Genomic DNA, 25,149 nt, shown 5'->3' with positions numbered 1-25,149 from the left:
GCCAAATTCATGAGACTGTCCTGACTTGTTTTCTTCTGTAATATATTTGAAGTTAAGTTTCTCATATATCATGTTTCTTCACTTTCATATTTGCATGCATGTAAAAGTCATCTTTAAAACTCGTCTTGCAATATAGATGAGTATTTCAGTTACATTAGAAATTTGTATTTCTGTGAATTCCTTTCATTTGAGGGATTGTAACTGAAGAACTTGTTAAAGCTTTGTTTGTTTGTTTGTTTGTTTTCTCCACCTGAATTCTATATCTAAATAGAATGCTTTTGGCTTGCTTCATCTTAATAAATGTAAGCAGTGGAGCGCTACCTTAGCTCCCTTTTGTTCATGCTGTCATAGCTAGCCAACTTGTTTATTTTGGAACATATGGAAAATTACAAATACCTTACATGTGCTCAAGTACAGCAAAGGAATTAATGGACACTTGTTAAGTATTTTTTGATGCATCATATAACATGCTTTTTAGATATCTACACCCAGTATATGTCCTGTGTTTCGTGCTAAAAGTTAACTGCTTTGCATAAGAGAGGAGAAATCTTCTCTTGAAGCACTGTGCAATATTTTTCATGTCTTAAGGTGTATGGTTTACAGACTGTACTTTTGAAAATGCAGTAGTATTTTACTGTCTGCTTTACTATAAATACACAAAAGATATATTTAGTATAGCAGAAAATAAACTAAGGGCATTTTAAATCACAAATACAGAAATTACAAATATATTGTATGAGCTAGTTTATTACTGCTTTTTAATATTTTAGAAATTGAAAGAAAACTGGATGAAAAAATTTAAAGACCAAGAATTTATTACTTATGTTTTCAAGCAAAAGCATTTTTAGAGATGCATCTCTGTGTTCATTTTTGTTTCATTCTCAAACCTTTCTAGAAAATATGGTAACTTTCATAGGTTTATGTATCTGAGTGTACTATTCCAATGTAAATAAAGGAAAACGGATATAGTAAATCACTGAGCTATTGGTGATAATTGTCAAGGCTGTCTTTATGACTCACTAAATTCTGTAGGCAAAAAGGAAAACAAACTTTCGTTGATGCCAGGAATAATAAGTTTGAAGTCCCTTAATCTATGCAAATCTGGCTGAAGCAGCACAAATATGAATGAATTTTCTCAAATATCTATAAAAACGTAGGACATTTAAGTCAGGCACCAGTTTATCAGGCCATGAACAAAGAGATCCAATGTCAGTTAGCCCTGCTTTGAGCAGGAGCTTGGTTTAGATGAACTTCAGAAGTCCCAACCTTAATTAATCTCTGATTGCATAATTCAAAGATCTGAATGGTTATCAGGCCAGCTCATTTGCTGACTGTTTTGAGCATTTACAAACCCACCGTAAAACGGATTTTTAGGTTTTTTTGAACTGTAGTACAGTATTCTACTGGCCTACTTGAAAAAGCCTGATGTGAGAGAACATAGGAGAAATATCAGCTACTTAAACCTATGAGATAACATGCTGAGACTTTCAGAAAGCATTCGCAAAACTCAAAAGGTAATCGAGACCTTCTTTTCAGTTTAACAGTGCAATCACAGCTGTTAGTGGATGACGAAACAGCCCCTTATCTACAGCATTCCGTTGTGATTTTTACTGCTGCAGCGTGTCAGCCTGATCAGACCACAGTCTACACATAAATAGGACTCGTTGTTACTCTAAATTTTAGTTTTCACTGTTTGTTTTTTTTTAAGGTAAGACATAATAGCTTTTTGACCTATATGAAGAGTGTCATTTTTTAAATAGTAAATCTAACCTAGGGTTACAATGTAAAGCACTTATCCACTCTGTCATTTTTTTAAGAAAAACACTGTGCACTTTTGTACAAAAATAAAATAAGGAATCTAAGAATAAAGAATGTACTTCTGTTTGCACTCTTGCAGTATGGAGACTGTGCTGTAAATACAGGATTGTTTCTGTGATTGAATTCTGTTGCATGAATGCAGCATGTGAAAGTAACTAGATCAGCATTTCATTTTCTGTTCTTTTGATGAAGTATTTTTCATTTATGCTAATGCTAGATTTCCATGTTTTCAATGTTCAATTGAGCTTTGTTTGGGAAATGCAGGTGTTGTGCAGGTATTGTGCAGGGAATGAAGAGCTTGTAACACTTTGTGTTCACGTGATATTTAATTTCTTCCTTTCTGGAAATTCAGGGAGTCTGTAAGTCGATAACTGGTTCTGTAAGTTGATAATTGGTTCACTCTGACCTTTCTAGACAGCTGGGGGATGGGAGTGACTGTAAAATGTATTGTTTTGGTAGCTATTGTTATATGTAGCTAATGAATGAAGCCAAATGGATCAAGAATACTGTTGTATGGTTTAAAGCTGCTTTCTTTCACTTCTCTCTTTATGTTCGAGACAAGTTGCAGGACTTGGAAGCTCCACATGCATAGTGTGTTATCTGCAACACATTGAGCGCTGTCACCATGTTTATAAATTGGTATCCAGCTGTTTAAGTGTGTTCCAGCTTCTGCTTTGGTTCCCTTTCCCATTATGTCAGTTTGAAAAAATTGCAGCTTTTGGTAGTGGGTCGCTTCAAAGTAAATTAAATCCTTGTTAATTTCAAGAGATAGAAATAGCCTCTTGTCCAAAATCAAGAGTAGGGCTAATTTGTCTGTTGTTCTGATGGTCATGTATTCTGTACTGTACGTAATGAACCAGTTTCAATAAATGTAAGAACACACTGTGCAATTGATATTTAAGCAATAAAATAAACCAGAATTTAAAATCAATCTTTTCTAAGGTGTCACTTAATTTTTACTGCTCACAATTAAAATGTTAATGGCGTAATTTTTTGGCATTTAAACTAGACCTTCTTTTAGAGAACTCTTTTTTATTTTTGCAAATGTTAGAGCGTTGCAACATTACTAAACTACTATTTTTCACAGAATCACAGAATATTTGGAGTTGGAAGGGACCTGGAAAGCTCACCCAGTCCAACTCCCCTGCCAGAGCAGGATCACCCAGACCAGGTCACACAGGAACGCGTCCAGGCAGGTTCTGAATGTCTCCAGAAAAGGAGACTCCACAACCTCTCTGGGCAGCCTGGGCCAGTGCTCTGTCACCCTCACAGTAAAGAAGTTTTTCCTCGTGTTCAGGTTGAACCTCCTATGCTCCAGCTTGCACCCATTGCCGCTTGTCCTGTCATTTGCTGTCACTGAGCAGAACCTGGCTCCTTCCTCCTGACACTCGCCCTTTACAAATTTATAAGCATTAATGAGGTCATTATTACTATTTTTACTATCATTATTACTATTTTTGTGATTAAATCATTGCTATTTCCAAAACTAGCAAAAGTTGAGAATGCAACAATACAAAAATCATTTCTTAATAGCAAATGAGCTTCAAGACCATAAATAAGCTCTGCTTTTCAGGCCTGCCTCCCTGGGTAGGAGGCGTATTGGGTTTGAAGATTCAATTTCAAGGGATAAAGTTGTCAATGTGTGTGAAGATCTCTGTACAACTCACCCACAGGTAGTGTTTTACAAACAGTGCTGCCATCTGATGGGGCTGAGTGTTATCCTGTTTGTTACTCTGTTTTGTTGGTAGCGTTCATTTATTAAACGGTTTTAGTAGTGCACCCTGAGAGAAGTGGCAAGAACAGTTCTTTTTTTCTATTTTGTGCAAGGTGACCTGAGATATAGCCTAATATATAGAAGATTATATTCTCATCTTGTTTTCCCTTGCTCCTATGTTCCTAATTTTTGCAGATGTTAAAACTCTGTATATTTAGGAAATCTTGGAGAGCAGGCGTCTTCTTTCTATGATTTCTCATGGATCTGAGAACCTCCTATTAAGATATGTGGTCATTGAACTGTTTTGTTGCTCACGTTGGTCTGAGCAAGATTTTTATGATGGATACCTCAAAAGAATCTGGGGATAAAATGGTAGCCATATTTAGGAGATTATTTTAAATGACATCTAAAGAGAATGTGCAGACATGGATAAGAGATTCTGTCACCCTACCACATGAGAGCACACAAGGAAGCACAAAAGTGGCAGCTGCTGCAGTTATGTGGCAAAACGAAGGTGACCGAAGGTTAAGAGCCACTTTCTGGGTGCTGGGGGAGTTTCTGTCTGGAAGGTTTTGCTTCTTCACAGTGTTACCTTTATTTGAAAGACTTATTCATTGCTCACAGTTTTAGTGATGCTGTGATCAAGATGACCTGCACACCTAAACAGTCCTGGCTCTCAGAGTTCATGCCATCCTGAATTACGTCAAGTTCATGAACTCATGTTCCCACATCTTTAATACTTTATCAGCTTTCAGGCAAATAATACGTGCATAAAAAGTTGAAATAAGTAAATTAGTGTCTAATGAAGTAGGTTATTTTTTAGATTAGTAATTAATAGATCAGTTGTTCACTTTGAGGAAACAAGTAGCTTTTGGCCAGCTATGCCCCAATTCCTTGGAAGATATAGTGTAAAGTTGCTGTGAGAATGAGGGAACAAAGAAAAAGAGCTATGCTAAATGTCTCATCTTGATCTGCTCATCTATTTTTTATTATTTTAACACCGATCTCTGAGAATGAATAAATAGAGCTAATTATAGCTGGAGTAGTTAAGACTTCTCGTTATCAACGCAATTCATATGGTAGTAATTACAGAACTTTGGTGTCAAGTCCTTCCTGAAATAGGAGATACTGGAAAAAAACCCAAAGGAAGTAATGACAATGTTGTCTGAATAACAGCATATTCATATTGTAATTTCTCTGGTACTTGATCAATTCAAATGATTCACCTCTATCTGCACAATCAGAAACTTCAGGATATCTCTGAGTGAGTTTTTCAGCATATCTCTGCGTTATTTGCATAAACATGAATGTAATACTAGTTTCTAATAATCAGCAGAAAGGGATGTGTATTTTAAATGTAGGCTTTGGAGCAGCAGCACTGTTATCCTTAATCACAGGATTGAGCTTGTGTTGTTATTAGGCAGAAATGCACTTAATTCACTTGTTTAAAGGCCAGTTTTCCCCATTTCAGCTAATTAGCTATCTGACCTTTTAATAATCATTTTTATTTATAAATGCTGTGAAATTTAATTTTTTATTCATCACTGATGATTAAAGTTGATTAAAGTTCCAAAGGAAAGTTCTGAAATGAGCAAACATATCAGTGTAATGCAGTTTTCATCCTCAGGACTGGACAAAGATGGGCGTTTTGCAGATTTGAAGCATTTTGTGTAAGTACTGAAGTATGTACTTTCTGTGTAGCATGATGGGGGGAATCATTGACGTTAATGGAACTGTTGGCTGCAGATAGCATTTCTCACATCACTTAGCTATCCTCTCTGCCATCCCTTAGAGAAAAAGATTTCATGTTCTAGGTTGGTTTTTTTTCACTGATGCTTTTTGGTTGTTTTTGTGGCACTATTTTATGATCAAAGCATAGTCTAAATTAGCCCCTATCAAGTAAAAGGATGTGTATATCCTTTGGTACTGCTGTTGTCTAGTAACCTGTTAATTTCTGAGTGGTGAATTTGTAAAATCATAAAAGCAAGCAAACTTGGGTTCAGTAAAAAGCAATATTTCAGCTCTTCATTAAATACTTCAGAATATGTTCGTTTTAGTTGATCCTAGGAAGCAGAACCTTCAAATTTCTTCCCTTTAACATCCTGAAATCTCTCAAAACTGGAGATAACCGTGCATAGTACACAGCTTTGGGGCAAGGAATATGTATTTTACTGTCATCTTCTGATTGACCAGCAGAAACTATGGGTTGAAAATACAGTTGTATAGAAAGGGAAGAAGGAACTCATTTTCATGTAATTACCTTAGCTTTTCTTTTGAGTGTTTGCTGCTAAGCTCAGTAAAGGAAGAATGTCTGCGAAGGGAGTTGGAGTCGTTGCAGATTGGTTTAATTAAAAACCTGAAATACTTAGCCCTGGTCAGCAAGATCCACTCTGAACCAACTACACAGTTAACAAAAACCAGTCTTTGATCAGAACGGTTTTCACATAGAAATCAAATTAAATTATACAGAATACTGTCAAATAATTCTTTACGGTAATATCTGACCTAAACAGGTGGTCCATAGTGCCGACTTCACTATGGTAAGGCATTATACAGCTTAAAATTTAATACCTAGTCTAGGATTACGTCATTTGTGTGCTAGAAAGTGTAAGGCAGGGTGTAGAGTGATAGGAGTAAGGTACACCATGGCTGACTTTGGAAGTCTCCATGCTGTTTCTCAAGCACAATGTGGTGGGTTATCTGCCTTCACCTTGGATGCTTTTGGAGTTTCCAACAGGACGGTGTGTCCCTCTCTTTGCTCTTCTCAGTACACTCCGGGGTGGACCTTCCTCCTCACTGCTCTCCTCGGAGCTGGAAATACCGGTGCCTGTTTCTGTGCCAATTGAAGGCCTTTCGTAAGGGGCATTTTGGCAGGAGACCTTCCCCTCTTTGCACTCATGCTGGTGTGGAAACTTCAGGCTTTCGTTGAAGAAGGCAGCAGCCATGCACTCAGCTGCTGCCTCATCACAAGCACACAGCAGTTTCTCACATATGCTCCAACCAATACCTTAAAGAGAAGTTTCAGAATTAATACTTGGGAGCAGTTACCGTTAGTCAATGTGTAATTTGCCATGGGCAGGTAAGCTTTTAAAAATAAAATTTTCATATCTACCTTGAAATTCAGTCTCCAAATTCACCTTCAATCATCTAAATATAAGCCTGATACCAAGGGGCTGGGCAGCTGAAGGTCCAACTGGCTTTAGCTAAATTTGTGAATGTGGACACCAACAGCTGTCTTCTGTTTACAACCATAAAATGTCTGAGTGTTGTATTCTGAGACTGACCTGGTCACATCATACACAGTGATGTGATAATTATTATTTTATTATGATTTTACAGTAAGCATTGCTAACATTTTGTAAGCCAAATTTTTCTGCCTCCCTCCATGCTCAGCCCTAGCAGCTCACAGGCTCGGTGGCATTCAGTCTGTGATGCTTCAATACACTGTTATCAGGACATGAGAAATTTCCTCTGACCCACACTTACATTTTGGCTTGTGATCAGAACATACAACTTCAGACCTCGAACTTCTTTCTGTATGACATCCAAGTTTCATAACTTGTTCCATACAGCAATGATGAGAGAAGCAGCACCTAAAATAAACAGCAGATGTAAATGAAAAATAGTTACTCTTTTTGCATCACAGACTGCTAGCAATTATTTTATACCTTTATTTTTAATGCCCATTAAAAGTTGGAATTTTTACTTTTCTTATCATGGAAAAATCTTTTCCATAAAGAAGAACAAAAGCACCCCAAATTGCTCCTAGCCCTCTCCTATACCTGTTCCTACTTTCACTACCTCCTTCATCCCCTTGATATCATATGTTTTACAGTGCTATAGTTTTTTAGGGCTTTTTTTTGTTCTAATTTTAAGACACATAATTGCAATGGTAACTGCAACCTAATCTGCTGTGACAAGTGTCCTCAAGTGTTCAAATATTGTTGGCTGGAAATCTGAGAACTGTACCACAATTGTCAGAGCCTTGGCCAGCCCTCGTCTCGCCTACTTGATCACGTGTAGTGCAAGCGTAGGAAAATCATGTCTGCTGTATACTGCACTTGCTTCTCATCTTTCTCCTTTCTTCTTTTAATTGAGTTAGTAAGTCCTCTCCAAAACTTTGATGCAGTAATAGAATGCCTTAGTGACATTAGAGTGTTTAGTGGTTTATTTATTTAAGTGGACTGTTTTTTTCAAAATGTGGCCTGACTGCTGATGTGTAGCTATACAAGGCCCAACAAGAGAGATACTGATCCTTGTTGGTCCATAGGCACCCCAGTGATACCCACGGTGAATGGCAGACTGTAGAAGAGCCCGCACCTGTCCAGGGCATCAGTAGGAAAACCTCTTCCTTCTTGGCCACAGTAGCAACCATAAGATTCAAACTCCTCTGGGCATCGCTCAGTTAAACAGAACAGCATTTCTCCTAGCTGGGGCAGCGCCCTCTTGCCTCTTCCATTTTCTCTCTCTTGCAGAAATGTTAACTGCTCACATACTGCAAGACAAAAAAGTGTTATTTGGCACATCATGCTTTCACTGGTTGGGGGTTTTCTTGAGATGACAGAAGTATTTTCATAGCTATCAGAAACTGTTAAAGACAACATTTTGCTATTGCTCCAGTCCATGAACTGTAGCTCTTATGATACTGCTCAGCAAGACAGCCTAAGTGTGTGGGGAGGGAATATTTAAATATTACAAATACTGATACATATGTGCTTGTGTAACTGGTTCAGAATACCTATAATCTTTATAAGTAATATATACCTATAATCTTTATATGTAATATATACCTATCTTTTAATATAGAGTTAACTGAATATTTCTTTAGAGATAACTGGAAAAAAAAACTTCATTTACCTTTTCCTGCTGGTTCATGGGGTCCTGTGTCAGACACCACCATTTCCAGAGCTATTCCAGAAGAAGCTGTGCTCTGGACACCCCTGGCAGAGCTTGTCTCTGGAGGTGAAATATGCAGAGATTGGACTTGCAAAGGTAGAATAAACTCTTTTTTTCAGTAATGTGTCCAAAAGTGCATATTCTGAACCATAATCAATTGGCAGACTTTTAAGATTTGCTTAATTCATAGTTTGAAGAATTCATTAAAGGTTAGTTAAGGTTCCCTGGTCAGTGTTTGACAGTGAACTGCCCCTTCCAGTGCAGTCAGTTTTGTGCACCATGTATTCAGTGTAATCTATTCAGATTTAGGGAGAAAATACTGTTATTCTACATATCTATGAGAAATGCTGAATCCACGGATAGCTATGAACAGGATGGGGGAATGCTGTAAATTAGAATAGGTGTAATTTACTTTTCACTTGCCTTTTCCTTTTGTCCTTGAGGATGTGACTGCAAAAATCTTCTCAGTGGGGACAATTTTGACTTGCACTGAGTTAACATCACCTGACAATGAGGCCGGGGAGATGGTTATCACTTCCTCTGGCACCACAGCTTCCATAAATCCACCCTCTTCTGAATAGGCAGAAAGAGGGAAGCAGAAGAAGACATGGAAAATAAACAGCAAGATTTTAATTTTAGATAACTGGTCAGAGTAATATCCTCAGGCTGAACTGGTGTGAATTGATGGTCACAGAGAACAAAAACATTCAAGATGAAAATTGGAAAAGCAAAGAGTGTCCACACTGGCCATTTCTTCACATCTTGCCTTTCAGAAAAAAAGATGCTGGTTAAATATGACCAGTTTAATTGGTGATTATTTTTTTTAAAAATGTTGCATAGTGAGGTAAAATTGTTGCTGAAAATAATACAGGCTGCTGGTTAATCAGCCATACTGAGAGAAGTGCAGGTGAGATGTCATGAGATATCATTTTCTGAGTAAATTGCTTTAAAAAAAGTGTCTGTTCACATGGGGGTACCAAAACGAGAACAACATCAGTGAAGGCAGAAAATTATCTGGCTGATGCAGAGCTGGACAACTGAATGATTTACTGTGTTGTAACCACAAGGGAATATCAAGGGGAAGATACATTAAGGTTGAATAGAAACAGAATTTTAAGGAGATTCTTTATCCTAAAAGTTTAATTGGTATTTATTTTTAGATTATCTGAAGCTTTATTGTTGTGTAGAAACGTTTTGTTTAATTTGGGGATTACTTAACATATTTTTTCTTTATTTTTCATCCTTTCTTATATAGGCTAACTTGTAAATGAAAGCACTGTTATCAAATGGAAATAAAATGATTTCATTTTTTCTAAATGTCTGTATGAAAAATGTGGCATTTCATAAACAAAATACTTCAAAAATCCTAGTGAACATGTCTCCATATTTTTCAGGCCTTTCCTTTTGAATTCCTTGGTTGAACTTATTAATTGGATTAAACTCAAATTCATTAAATTTGTCCCTCTGATGTTCTGCTTTTAGTATGTGTTCAAAATAACCTGTCAGAGGATAACAGAATAGATTAAAAAAAAATGAAATTACTGCTAAGAACCCAACAAAGCCCATGAAAGGTTGCAGAAAGGGATCAATAGCATCACACTAATTTTAGTAGCTCATCAAGGTGCACGTTTTCTGGCCCTGATGTGTTGAAATGAAAGCAATTCCTGCTAGACATAGAAAATAAAACTGGAGTTTGGGGAATTCTGCACTTAGCTAAGAATAGATATTACAAATAATCTTGTGGCAGCCATGCAGACCTCCAACACAACAAGCATTTTCTGATACATTGAAGTTAATGGAGGAGAACATTTAGTGATTTTTGAGCAGTGCTTAGTGCAGCAATGGCAAATTTCTGTTTTGGAGTGGGAGACATGGATACTGTTCAGACAGTGTAATCAGAGTCAAAAAATCACTGCTTTCAGCTCTCCATAGTCAGTGTTCCTTGACATTTTTCTGGTGCATTTCAGTCTGCAGAAAAGGGGCCACTGAAAACTTCCAAGTCTACCAAGGTGCTCCACTTCTGGCTGCAGCTCCTGGAGTGGCTGCGCTCAACACAGTAGCAACTGCAAAAGCTGAAACAGGTTTTAGACTGGGAAAAAAAATTCCATGAAATTCTATATAATAAAGAAGGAGGCAAAATCAAAATGAACCCTTCTGGCTACAGATGCTATGAATGTAATTTAAAGGATACGCCATTATATCAAAAAGCCTTATGTGAAGAGGTTTTCACAAATACTTGGATGAGGAGTGCAAATGAGTGGCTGGAGGCAGTGAACAGCTAATACTTCTCAGCTCGGTTTTATTGTTTGTGTATCTGCTATCTGGCGCTGATCTAAATTTGATTCTCCAGCAGCCCTGTCGTCACCACGCATGGATTTTTAACTGCGATGCTGTTAGATGAGGTATTGCTGTGTCAGCCAAAGGAAAAGGAAAGCTGAGAGTCACTGACCTTGTATTGCATGGGCAGGGGGAGCAGGAGCTGTACCTCGGTGGTCCCTTGTGGTAACTGTAAAAAACAGAGGCATTGTGGCAGTGACCTGCCTGCTGTATTTCTGCAAAGCGTTTCTGGAGTGAATTTCACTAAAAACATAATAAAACTTAACCAAACATCACTATTAGCCTTGTTTTATAAAGAAGGTAATTAGGAGAAACAGGGTGCTTTGCTGCAGGATGTGCAAGTCAGCAGAAGAACTAGAGGTGTTATCCAGAGATCCTCAGCTGTAGGTTTTTGCCTGTGATACCACAGAGCTTCATAAATCAAAATCCATTTTCACCTGGAGTCAGGAGTGCCTGGTTCATCAGTGACAGAATCATTGGACTCTTACCTCTGGCTTTGGAAGTCCCTAGGAGCATCTCACTGGGCTCAAAAGATACCACTGTTGAAGACAGAAAATGTAAACTTGGAACACAAGTTGCCATCACAGACTCATGAAAAGCCAAGCTGCTGAGAAGAGCTTTTTCAGCAAAGCTGGAAGACCCAGGCATTTCATGTAAAGAGATTTACTTGTTTTTCTCAGCAGTTCATTGAGTGTTGTAGACAAAGTGATACAGATAAAATAATCTCATTGCTAACAAAGAGGCAAGTATGACTGAAGTAGCAAATTCATTAGTAAATCCATTTGACAGACAAATACTCTAAAAAAATTAGGTCTAGAATCTCACCGTTGTGCACAGAAGGATGCCACATTTCTCGTGAACAACTTGTGTTTGCCTGCATCAAAAGTCATGTGCAGATGGGTAGCTACAAGCCTAAATACTTCCCTAAACTCTAATTTATTTCTTTACCTGATAAACTTATTTTCATTTATCATCAGGTACATTTCTGTAAGTTCTAAACATATAATATTATAAAAGTTATAAGCTCTGCATCTTTTTGTCTGTTATCAGGATGCTGTGATGTCTTCGCCTTTGAACAAGTTTCTGAGTCATACTTAGCTTTGGATTAATGCAGTTCCCATGGTTGTCAATAGTGAAGCTCTGGGTTTAAATAGGGAGTCAACCAGTTAAATGGTAAATGGTTATCCAAATAGTTCCTCCAATGTCTGACTAGATATGTTATCTGTGATATATTTTCAGCTTTCTAAAATTCTTATACAGGTTTTTATCCCTCGGCAATATTTTGAGCCTTATGATGAAATATGCCCCTTTAGAGACCATGAGTAATTGTTTTTTTCAGGAAGTAAAAGATTGCTACAGATGTGCAAATACAGGTGCACTCAATCCCTCAGAGGTTCTCAGATTTCTATTACCAAGCCTCTCAGAAGCAGCTAGAAAAACACAAACCAAGACTAGAGCTGATTTTATGTGAGAACAAGAAATACCTGGTAAAAAAATGACCTTGATAATATAGGAGAGGTAGAAGGAACAGCCAGCACTTACACTTGGCAAAAAGCCTTTTCAGATAGGTTCATCTATGCATGTGGCACTTTTTTAAGAAAAACAAAAACAAAAAAACCACAACCAACCAACTAAAACCCCCCAAAAAACCCCAAAACCCAACCTGTTAAAGTCTGAAGTGTTGTTTCTTAAAAAAAAAAAAAGGAAAAATAAAGAAAAAAATTCCCACAAGGTTTTTCATTATTTCATATTCACACTTTGAGAAACACAGAGGAGCACAATAGAGTTTGAAAATGGGTGCTTAAGTTCTCAAAACCAGCAACATTCCACCTCTCCCCACTCCTACAAAATAACTGCTGTGTTTCTCCGAGTTGAGCAAAAGTTTGGCTGCACCCATCCAGTGCATGTTACTGGTGTGCTTGGCAGATATGAGGTCTCTGCACATGACAGTGTGGCTTTGCTTGTGGTGGGGCCACATTACAAGAGCGTATCAGCTACATTTGGCAGTGGATGGTCCAAGACTGGTTTTCTTCTCTATTTCTCTACTGTATGACTTGACCCTTACTTAATACATAAAATCATAGAATCATAGAATGGTTTTGGTTGGAAAGAACCTTTAAGATCATCAAGTTCAACCATCGAACCAGCCCTACTAAGTCCACCACTAGGCCATAAGCACATCTACTCGTTTTTTAAACACCTCCAGGGATGGTGACTCCACCACCTCCCAGGGCAGCCTGTTCCAGTGCTTGACAACCCTTTTGGTAAAGAAATTCCTCCTAATATCCAACCTAAACCTCCCCTGGTGCAACCTGAGGCCATTACTCCTTGTCCTGTCACTAGCTACATGTACTGTCCTAGATGATGGCCTTGGATGACTTCTGTCCATGGCCTCGTGTGTGCTAGTGCACACCACGTAGGCAGAAAGAGAACAGTTTTCTTATATTGCAGCAATGAGGTTTTGCAAGCACACATTCCTGAATGAGATAAACATTGATTGTAGCAGAAAAAAATAAAGATTCTCAAAAAACCACTTGGTCTTGTGGTTTAGGAACTCACCCAGGAGGCACCAGAGTGAGAAGGACCTCAACCTGGATCTCTACATAGCAAATAAATAGACCACGCAACTGCTGGTTCATTTACAACAATGCACAATCTTTGCTCACACTACTCCTTGATCTTGTAGAATTAAACAACTCTTTAAAAACAACAAATATGCAAAGAGCTGTGGGTCCAGTGATAGACACCCACGCAGCATGTCCCTGCCAAGCAGCTTGCCTGCTGAAACCTGTGTTCCCAGGGAAAAAAAAGCCTGTTTGGAGGCAAACAGGTTTTGTGCTCATTCTCAGCCCTTGGAAAACTTACTATAAACACTGGGTAAGCTCATTGCATGCCCAAATTGAAAAATTGCACCTTCTCATTCAATCTGGAATTCAATCACCAAAACATTATGTCTACTTTTTTATCAGTCTTTTTACAAGGGCAGAAAGAAATCGAGCAGCTTATTCTTGTATTCTATTCTTTCATCTTTTGGGAGCTGAAAACAGCGCTGCTTGCACTGTAAGTTGCAAACCTTCCTCCACGGATGCAGTTGCAGATTTTGGTTTGTCAGTCCCACGATGAAGGAACTCTGCAAAAATAAGAGCATCCTTACTGCAGAGTCATGGCTTAGGATGCTCATTAAAATAGAACTTATTTCTAAACATTATTACTATTGTGCTTTTTTATGGGGTTATTATATGATATAAATATATCAAATACAAACCTAATTATTGATAATTATGGTAACAGTATTAAAATCCTACCTTAGTGTTTGTTCACTGCTGATAATAAATTCTACTCAGTGATGTACAGATTAAAAAGGAAAAAAAAAAAAGCCCTCAGTCTCTATCACAAATAGTTTCTACCTAAGCAAGAGAAAGTGGTTAGCAATTTGCTTTCTTTAAATGCCCATTTCAGCAGGTACTTAAAGATGTGGCCTTTAGTAAAAATATGAGGATAAGGATTAAACATTTAAACATAAATCTTATGTATTTAAATCCAGACACTAGACTAGAAATGTTGCTGAAGCAGGACCTTAAGTGTGTATGCAAAATAGAAAAAGATCCATCTGAAAATATTTTAAAGATGCTTTTAGTGTGTTTCTTCTTATTTCTAAATGAGATTCAGGGGTCTCTGTGGGATTCCGTCTCCAAAAAAGGAGTCACTTGGCTGAGATTTTCCTCTGCGCCTGTGTAAAAGCTTGTCACAAAAATGGCGCTTTAGTTTATTAGGGTTTATTTCTCTTCCTTTCGTATTCTGACATCTTGTAAAACTTGTCTTTGCTTCTCAGAAAGGAATTCATATATTCCAAAATACTTGTGTTATTTTTCCGAGTATAAATTTATCTTGATTATATATAGCAGAGCCAAAGAATCACAGAGATGAGGACATACCCTCCATGTGAAGTGTTGTCAGCTCTCTCTTGCTGGTTGTTTCTGAAAAAAAGAAAGCTCTCTCTAGACTAAAGTGTGAGAAGGGCATTTTTCACTGATTAATCTGAATATTACAACAAATCAGGCGTTCACTGAATTTATTTGTATTGAAGCAAAGGTCTGGACAAATATATCCCCATTTCATTCACATTTTTCTCTGTAATGAAGACTACCAAAATCCTTTTCCTAGAAATTAGTCAGATAGGATTTTTTTTTTTCAAAGCCTGACCTGGACAGAACAGCTACACAGAATGATAATAGCATGAGTGAACACTAAATAAAAATGTTTCATTCAAAGGATTTTTTTTCCATTAAGAAATATAATCAGGAGCCTAAAATTAGTGGAGCTATTCAGTGAGCTAAAATTGAACATCTCTGTATCAGCAGTGGTAAAACCAGCATGATTTTCCTGTTAACACCTAACAATTCCCTCTTTATTTGTAATGTGTTGGAACTGCCATACTTTATATGAGAGCCATCTGATCCCAGTGAAAGATTACTGGCTTACACAAAACAATTTTCTGGCTTTGATGCTAACTTTCCTGTGGCAATTTATTCTCCCTTGCCCTACTTGTGAGGGGGTGCAGGCACCCAGAGCACAAGATAGATGTGTGCATCTGTGCTTAGCACTGGGATGTGGGAATATGAGCCAAGAGATTAGAAAAACATTGAGCACTGCTTCCTCATGTCTGTCTCAGCTGGGAGTTCAAAGGTCTCCCCCTGCCATACTCCGGTTGCAATCCATACGAATTAAGTTTTTAATCCAGCCCCATTCCCACAGGACAGGTATTCAGTCTTACAAGGCTGTAATTTCAGCTGCAGAGCACAAAGCAGTGTATGACAATGGAGATAAATATCCCCTTCATCTCTAGAGAGGATTTTTCCTCCCAAGACCGAAACCAAATAACAGAGCAGGGTACATCTATTTTTGCCTTTCCAGTTATTTTTTGCAGGATTTAAGGGGAGATTTGAGCTAGCAAATTTTCAGTTTTTTTCTGCTGGTGACCTCAGTAGGTAACAGTCACTCCAAATATTTCCCAATCATCCAGGCTGGCAAAAGCCTCCTAAAAAACAAATAAATTTTTCATATCTAACTGGAATTTTCCTGGTTTGGTTCTGTCTCTTGCCTCCCGTCCTGACTCTGTGCACCTTCAGGAAGACTTTGGCTCCATCTTCTCTACATGCCCCAGTAGGTATTAAGGATGGAAAAGAGATCTCCCTTGAGACTCCTCCTCTTTCATCAGCCCCCTCACCAGCTTGGTCACCTCTCCTGGACTTGCTCCAGGGTGGCAATTAGTCCACCTCCTTCTTCTCTCTTGGTATTCACTCGAGTAGCAGTAAATGGAAAGGACACACGAAATGGAGAATGGGATAGACTGCCAGATTTAGTGCAGGACACCATCCAGCTGCTGCTTCATTCTTGTTGGGTCAAATTGATGCCAGCAGAAAAAAAGGCAAGAGGAGGAGGGAGAGGATGTTACCTGTAACTGGAGATGGGCAGAAAGAGACATCCAGCCTGTTCAAGGAAGAGTTAATGCGTGCGTTCACAAAGCATTCAATGGCATCTTTGTCGCAGTTGCAGAGGAACTGTTCACAGGGATCCCCAGAATCTGGAAAATCCAAACAAGGTACTACTGAAATATCTTTTTCTGCCTCCTGCTTTTCCTCTCTGTAAGGTTTGTGTCTATATTCATTAGCAAAAACCTATTTATACTGTGCTTCTTCACACTAAAGCCACTCAACTCGTACAGTCAATTTCATAGTTTTCAAAAGAAAACACAGTATTTTCTTTTGAAAGGCCACCCAACGTAGCCTGGTACGGCTGGCAATCGACTGCAGGCATGGGCACCTGTGCTGGTTTGTCCTGCAGAGTGGTGAGGATTGCAGCAGAGCACTTTGTTACCTCTGGCTTTTCCATGGAAAACAATCCAGCTGATACTGAGTTTGGCATTTCACAAATCTCATTAAAGTTCTCCTCCTAACCTCAGGAATTGGTAGTCCACAAGCCAAGCCTTTCACATAAGATGTGTTTTGTTCCTTATAAAGGACATGAAACAGTTTCCCAGGAAATAGTATTTTCCCACTTCAAAATCTTCTGCCTCGCAGGGTTTCAAAAAAACATTGACCTTTTGTAGCTGTCACACTTATGTTTCATATTTTTTATAGGGACTAATCTTCTTTTTCCTTTATTTTAGTTTGAACAAAAATATTTTCTGATTATAAGTATGAGATGAGCTGGAAGACAATTATTAATATTTAAAATGCACTTGCATCTTCATAGACTGGCCTAAAAGAACAAAGATGGTTTTCATTTGGAACAAGAGAAGGAAACTGGATCAAATTGTTGCTTAAACAAGCTTTACGTTTGTGGACTCTACTCTTCTTTTCTGGTATCCTCAAATCATTTTCTAGCAGATGATCTTTTCTGAGAGTTAATACTTGCAGAAATTTTGTATTAAAAATGATTAGGCATTAGAGAGCTCCACTCCACACTTGCCAGGACTGTGTTAGTATTGCATGGGGTTGCTTCTATTGTAACTTCATGGTCTCTGCCCTTGTTGGGGGTACTGTGGTATCTGAGGAGTGTACACGACCCTCTGAAGAAAGAATTTGATCTCTCAAAGTATATGAAAATCAGGCCTTGAAGCCTCAGAAAGGAACAATTTTTCAGGTCTTTCCCCAGTATGCTCTGCATTTCTGATGTGTGGAGATATCTCAAGCAATGCTTAGTGGTCCTGCAAATTCAGGGAAAACTCAGCAAGGGGAGTTATTTAACTTCAATTTTCCTGCCTCATTGGGCTTTGATGCATCCATGTATCCCTATTTCCACTCCACTCTGAGCAGAACACTTAAGCCCTCAAGAATCCACATGTGGAGGAGGTTTCTGCTCAATTTGTGTTTGGCTTCTGGTAGACAGAGCAGAATGAACTTCTCTGCATGGTGAGGCTCCAGTATCATGCTCTTGTGATAGATGAATCTTACCACACGTCAGGTTTTCAGTAGAGCAGCTGACATCTGTAGAAATCTTCGAAGGGTCCCATGTGCACTCCATCTCCATTGCTTCATCGTAGCATTTGCGGTGCTGGAAACAACAGCTTAAAAATGAAATAACACAAAGATTACATGATTTAGCTTCAGTTCAAGATCAGACTGCAGTGCTTCAGTGTCGCTCTTACACAAGTATGCAAAAGATGCCAAAAGAGAAAAAGGGGTCCTTGGTGTGGTCCCTAGACACAAGAAAGTCTCAGTACTGTTTTTCCCTGAATCAGTCTGATGGGATGAGTACAGCTGGATGCAGACCTCAGTGGTGGGAGCAGGTCTGCATGCTGTGGAAGACCACGCTTACATTTCTCTCCTACCACAGTACCTGGGTTCTTACAAGGACTCTACAGGCAGTTTCAATGACAAATCCGCTATCAGACCCCAGATATCCATCCAGAGCACTATTAGCTCACTGTCAGACAGTGCCCCACAGCTCAGCTCTAGGAGTCTTGGCCCCAGCCCTGCCACAACCTTTCTCACTGCAGATTTGGAGAGCCACACAGGACTCAGCACTCATGGAGGTTTAATGTCCCTGAAGCACCTTGTGAATCCCTGTGTCTCATTGGGACTGTCTAGATGTGTGCAGTGTTATCCTCTGTTTCTTGTACTTTCTCTTCCATGAAATTATCAGAATTAAAATGCACCACTTAGCCAAGGGAAGAGGCCATGGGTATGTTTCACACACCAGAGTAATGCAGCTGTCTCCTACCACCACACAGCAAAAGCTGTGAGAAACCTCGTATTTTCCTTCATCCCTGCTGTCATGCAAACCCCAAACACCTTCATGGCCATGTTAGCTGTAAATAGCAATGAAAAGCCAAATAAAGCAACAAGCTTTTAATCAATCACCCCTTCCCTTCAGCTGTTTCTGAATAGGCAAGCCATCTACTTCTACATTATAGCTACATCTGTGTGCGCTGATATCAGCTATAAACAAAACACCAGTAAAACATTCAGTCATCATTTACACCATATAAAATTGTCACATAAATTAAGCAGAGGCTCAGTTAGATTTAGGTTGAAATATCCTCATTTCAGAGAAATGGACTCAAGAACATGAGTCTGTTGTTGAATTGCCATTGGTCTGTACCCTGCTAAATTCAAAGCTGTTAACACCTAAAAAAACCACCAGGAAGGATTAACCTGCAATCCACAATGTAAGGAGCTGACTTTAAGCTCCAAAGAGGTGAGGCTGCAGTTTGCAAGCTCCATCAGAAACAGGGTTTTACATGTAAAGGTCATGAAATGTCTCCAGACCCACTCCTGTCTGCCGGAGATGTAGCAAGGTGTCAGCACCTGAAAGCTCCTTTAACTACATAATTAGTGTAATACAAACATCCTGCGGATTTTGTTAGCTTAGTGCATCACAACTACATTAACACCTAATGCAACTGTTAATCAGAAAATTTACTTGCCTTCCCTTTGCAAGCAGGGTATTGTAAGACATGGATTGTCCTCTGGACATGCTTTTCTTGTCCCATGGACTATGGAGGTAGACTAATTTAGAGTCTACCTAAATTAGGAGTCTCCTAATTTAGATGTGATGATTAGCTGCTCTGGGAAGAGGGACAAGGTTGGGCTTATGGACAGACATTTCCCAATGCCTTTAAAACCTACAGTGAGATCTTCAGCCCTCTTTTATGGAACAGAAATGACAGTGACAAAATCAGGTTTGCAAAACTAGTTTCTAAGAAATAAAGTTAGTGAAAACACTGCAGCACTGTGGGAACAGTGTCTGAGAAAGACACATAGCAGCCATCTGTTTGGAGGCTCTCTTGGACTAAGGCCATATCTGGGTCAGTGTCCAAACAATAATCGGTCCTCGTTTCCTGCAAACTGCAGTGAGGCTGCTCAGAAAACCTCACCGCGGGACTGCTAAGCAATTTGTAAACACAAAGTGACTCTGTGGCCTTTTCTCAGGACGAAACTGCTGATAGATCGTTCTGCTGTTTCTGTATTTATGCTGCTTTATGTTAAAACGAAGCTGAATGAAATGAAAGCCCAGGTGCTCAGCTCTTCATGTATCAATCCATTGAACTGACCAGAGCTCTCATTTCAGCATGTCATCACGATTGTTCAGAAAACCTTTCATTAGAAGTGCCGTGGCTTTTTTTTATTTTCCACCAGCAGGGTTAGATCTTCATTTTCCCAGCCATCCCATGCTGGAAACTGGATGGATTAATTTCCACCTATCTATAGGCATTAGCCATTTCTGATCCATTGCTGTCTTCACTCAGGGAATTAATACTTTATATTACACTGTTGGAAAAAGTTCTTTCTATTTAGACATGGATGAATCTTGATGCTCTTTCATTTTCCACCTCTTGCTGACACAAGTAAACAGCCATTTGATTGTCCTCCCCCGAGATTACATTTTTTGTCTCTAGCAAAGTCAGGGTTTGGAGCTGTGTCCCTCTGAAGCACAGACTGGAGGTTGAATGAGCTTGTTCCTGGTGCATGGTACTGGGCAAAGCCATCGAGCTACTTTGTCCTTCTCTGTGCCTGAATGCCCAAGTGTCTTATGACCTCAGCATGTACACAGATATTCAAGATCTACTTAAGCTCCTAACTTCCACTTGACGTCATACTTAGGTGTGACCTGATTCTACTAATGCTTAAATTTCCCTCAGATGCCAACATTTTCATTTTAGGCCTCTATGAGCTTACACTGCTGGTGCTTTACACAGCTGTCAATACCAACAGTTTGGTAAGACTGTAAACCCACCAAGCTGCTCAGATCAAAGTTCTCCCACTCACCTTATTAACAGGCCCTGTAGTTTTTGGCATCAATTTGTGAGACAGAATTTCCCCATACAAAGAAATGAATGTGGTTTTGTTCACAAATGATTTAGAGACTTTTGGGTAATATATGTCAAGGAGATGGGTATGATGTTTACTTATTCTATTGCATTGGTGACCACTCTGCATCCAGTTTAAACCAGCTGTGCCACCAGACTTGAACTGGTGGAATTATATGCAGGTGCGGGGGGACTCTGCTTTTAACTGTAGGATGGGAGTATTTCTCCACACTGAAATGTGGAGAAATAGAGACTCTGAGCTATGATTAAAAAGAAGCAGGTGGACCATTGCATGCTGTAGATTATGCCCACCTTGACTACATCTATTTTCAAGCCATGCTGTAAGGCAACTGGTACTGGCTGTTGGCCCAGCAAGGAGATATTTTTCACCAGCAGGTAGGAATAGCACAGAAGAGGGCTCACAAGCCAGAGCTGAAGTTATCTTTTGTAGGTCATATCAGATATTTTGGTTGCAACTAAGTGACGACTGGATTCAAAAGATACGTGGTATTGGACTTATTTACCCTCTGAATACACCTTCCAATTTTTTACAACTGTCCTTAAATCATTTAGGCAAGAGTTATGCTTCAAGTCATCAGAGCATGAGGCTATTGACAGCCAGTCAGGGCAGAAGAGGATGTCTCATGGATAAGACTTACTCATCGGCTTCATCCACAGGGAGCCCTTCCATCTCAAACCGGCAAGAGCAACCATAGTCTTCAAAATCCCTGGGACAAAACCCAGTAGCACACTTCATTTTGTTCACAAAGTTGAGGAGGGCAGGAAAGTTTGTGAAGATGGACTGTAACCAGGTGAAATGAGAGCCCAGGCAGTCTGGAAAGAAAACAGCCATAAAATGCATGTTAAACCTAAGAGGATTTACCAGGCATGGGTCACACATGGGTGACATTCACCTGAATGCAGAGCTTAAACAAGGCAGTAACACAGTGGCATCGAGCAATGCTTGACATTTAGCAGTATTCAGTATTAAGGTAGTCTCCAGGGAAACCTACAGACTCAAAAATCCCTGTTCCTTTTCAGTATACATAAAAGCAAAGCCCATGGGATTTCAATTCAGTGCTCAAGTGCAACTGGAAGACATACTTACCAAAAAATAATGCAACACTTTCAACGTTTTGAAAGACTCCATTGAATAATGTGGCATTGTCTAAATGGAAAAAAAGATACACTTCTTTTAAAAAATTAGGTGGCAAGAACTGTCCCCGGAGTGCCCTGGACTTGCTTTGGTTGTTAAACCATCTTGAGATAAGCGTTGCTAGGATTTTGCCAAGTGCACGCTTCTCTGCAATGCTTCTGGAATAACAGCGATTCCCCACCGCCATGCGATATTGTAGAAAGTAAAACTTAAACCATCCTTACACAGTACTCTTGCCGGTGTGTTAAGAAGCTCTGGCAGAAATTCTGGTGGCTCCAATTCTTGGCCACCTACATCAGCAAACAGATTTGAGAAGAAAAAGGGAACAAATGGAAAAAAACCATCACAACAACATGCAATCCATTTTGACACATTCACTACAAGCATTTTCAGTACTTTTCTACACTAGCCAGCTGGTTTATCAAAGCCATTAAAACATTAGCTTAGCTCTAAAAGCACCCAAGAAATCCCAGAAACATGCTGGTAAATCACAATGGCTTAAAATGAAAAAAAAAATAAATAAAATCTGTTCTCTGTTAAACTTAGTTATTTCTAGTGAGAGTGTGCTAAGCCTTGTATTCCCGTGCTCTTCTGAACAGAAGCACTTATTAAGATAAACTTGTAGAATTGTATAAAACTGCTTTAGTTGCCCAAGTACTTGTATTTCCCAAATGTTTCTACTGGTTCCTCAAATGTTACTCCAGGTTTTGAAACATTGCATAATGCCATGGCTCAAACTCAAGTGTCTGTTGACGAATAACCATTGGTCATTTAGTCCTTTCAGCAAAATTTTGGAAAACGTGAAATTCCTGTTGAATTGAAATGAGACAGAGAAGAGAATTGATAAGGCCATGTTGCAGAACCACTGGAAGTTGTGATTGCTCCAGCATTCTCCAATTACACTTAGTTCTTCTCAACAAACATAATTATATATTTTTTTCATTGTGAGGGGAGAGACAAATCAATCTATACTTTCTGGATGAATTATTATCTTTTCTTATTTTGCTATCATGTCTTTTGGGGCTAATGTTCCTACGTTGGTCACCAGTGAAAGACTGAACTAAAAAAATCAGTCCTTTCAACCTCAGAAGATCCTGGTGAGGTCAGCTTCTCAAGCTCTAAAACCTGCTAAATGACTTCTCACACGTCCTGAGGAGACATCAGCTCTTGTGCTATCCAACTGCATGCCTCATCCAAAGAATTTCTTTCAACATTCAGATACATGTAAAAATGTTTCTGGACTGTGTCTGTGGCATTGCTACTCTGACAATGCTTTTCTAAAGTGTTATCTAAAAAAAGCCCATTAAAAAAAAAGTCGGTGCACCTCCAGCTGTTTTTTTGCAATCATAGCTAATTAAAATGTCATACTACATGGCACTGACGCAGTTGTCATAATCCTCAGGGAGCAGAAACCTTGATTGTGCCAGGAAAAGACAGGGTGCAGCAAACCCAACCAATTTGATTTATTCAAGGTAAATCACATTAACTCCTCACAAAGGTGCTAGCTCATGCAGATACTTGCTTCAGCAATAAAGGAGACATCAGCAGAACAGATCCCACATAAATGCAAATCAGTAATCCTCTCCAAAACTAAAAATGGTAACATTTTAAATCTTTGTCCTCAGATTGTGCTTAGCTGTGGGAAAAGAATCCAAAAACTTTGATACAGCCTTTTGAGGTATGGGGGGAAATCTCTTTCAAACATTCTGAGTGTCAAGATATTTCTGAGAGTCTTTGTTATTATTAATACATATAGTCCCCTTTACATCTGGAGACTAAATACACATTTATTTTTTATGAATAAATGGTGTAGGTATTTGGCATTCTGCTGTGAGAAATGCCAGTATTCTTACTGATTTCTATTCATACAGTAGAATTTTTAAAGTTCAGCTTAATTAATATATTTTTCCGATACATTTTATGTTATACCTTTTTTTTTACTGACTTCTAATGTATGCAGCCCCTTAGAAAGAGGAAACTGGTGAAGTTAGAGTAGGTCACTGAAGATTTTGTCTATGTCAAAGTGCTGAGCTTTCTTTTCATTTTAGAAATAACCTCATGTAGCGACTAGAAATGGTTTTAAACCTTCTGAGAGTCTGACACTTCTGCTGCACATTGCTGCTCTCAGTGACATTCCTACGGAGCAGCAGATATTTGAAATGTTTGCCCATGCCTGTCACTAGGAAGCTCATTCACCCATGACAATAAATTCTAGAGTTATATGAAGAAAAAAACCCTATTCAAAGCAAAAATTGAAAGAGGAGCTTTAACTGAACATGAATTATATTTCAGGATGCAATGAATGGTTTGGAGAATTTAGACAATAGACATGTATTTAATGAACAGAATCTCTTTATATGTAATTTGTGACTTTTTTGAATTTAAAGGCCTTTAATAATGACCAAATGCTAGCAGAAGGGAAGTTGCAATTTTTTTTTTCCAGCTTCACTAAAAGTCATGAGAAAAATGTTTTATAACTACTCCATAGTTTGAGTCTTGAACAAGTAGGTTGGAGTAGACAGAAGGTGAGCTCCTAAGGGATTGTTTCCAAATATACATACTTAAAATAGTATTTAGGAATAAATGTCAAATAATACTAAAAATGCATGGCCACTTACCACTATACAAGACCATTGACATAGACACCAGCAGAATTCGAATCATTTTTTTTGTTTAATCCAAAGACAAGAAAAAGTCATACAGCAGACTGATGTGCCTGGTGAGTTAAGTAAAATATTAGGCAGAAAGTTATCTCTTGAGTCTGAGAGTGGGAAGATGTGAGATTAGAAAATATTTTTTTGTAGCCCAGCCATATTACTTCTTGATGCAATGCAGCTTTCACCTTTATGGTAAGCACACATACTACAGCAAATATAAGCCCTATATATGCTCCAAATTTTATCAATGCCATCTTTAAACCCGACTAATAATATTTATTTTGGTATTGCTTTAGATGAGTCAACAGGCTCTGTCAAAGCACCACAGACAGAGAAAGTCCATTTATCAAAAAAATGGGGTACCTGAAATTTCTTTTGTTCTGCAAACAGTTTTCACAGCTTACTTGATCTAATGTGATGATGTTTAAATAATTCTTAACATTACATTTAAATGCAGATATTTTGAAAAGCTGTGTAAATGAAGAGACATTCTGAGATTACTTCCATTGAACCCAGTTAATCTGCGATCCATTATAATTGTTTGCTACACATCACAGAAAATCTCTCCCAGTTTGTGGTCAAACATTTACTCTAATCTATGTTGAGACTGACCTAATGTATCATATGTTTTCCTAACCATAAACACTATGTTGTTTGGAGATCTTCAAGTTCTAGGTGTGCTTGTCCTTACAGAAATGTGTATAAAGAATTCTTCTGAAGCTAAGAGCCTTGGACTAGTATTCATAAAATGACAGAT

General features: G+C 38.6%; 1 protein-coding gene across 1 annotated transcript; it reads right to left on the bottom strand.

Annotated features, from left to right (window-relative positions):
* Positions 1 to 6,228: 6,228 nt before the first annotated feature.
* OC90 (otoconin 90) lies at positions 6,229 to 24,399 on the bottom strand. Its single transcript, XM_010185390.1, has 14 exons — positions 24,354 to 24,399; positions 21,960 to 22,025; positions 21,688 to 21,747; positions 21,239 to 21,413; positions 17,722 to 17,834; positions 16,221 to 16,349; positions 13,839 to 13,895; positions 11,254 to 11,304; positions 10,878 to 10,934; positions 8,852 to 9,001; positions 8,390 to 8,488; positions 7,853 to 8,027; positions 7,019 to 7,125; positions 6,229 to 6,539 (listed from the first exon to the last, which is right to left on the bottom strand). The coding sequence occupies exons 1-14, from the start codon at positions 24,397 to 24,399 to the stop codon at positions 6,229 to 6,231; spliced, it is 1,596 nt and encodes a 531-aa protein (XP_010183692.1).
* Positions 24,400 to 25,149: the final 750 nt, after the last annotated feature.

This window comes from Mesitornis unicolor, unplaced genomic scaffold (assembly GCF_000695765.1).
Source record: "Mesitornis unicolor isolate BGI_N332 unplaced genomic scaffold, ASM69576v1 scaffold2655, whole genome shotgun sequence".
Classification (NCBI taxonomy): Eukaryota; Metazoa; Chordata; class Aves; order Mesitornithiformes; family Mesitornithidae; genus Mesitornis; species Mesitornis unicolor.
This window is presented reverse-complemented; position numbering and strand designations above follow the sequence as displayed.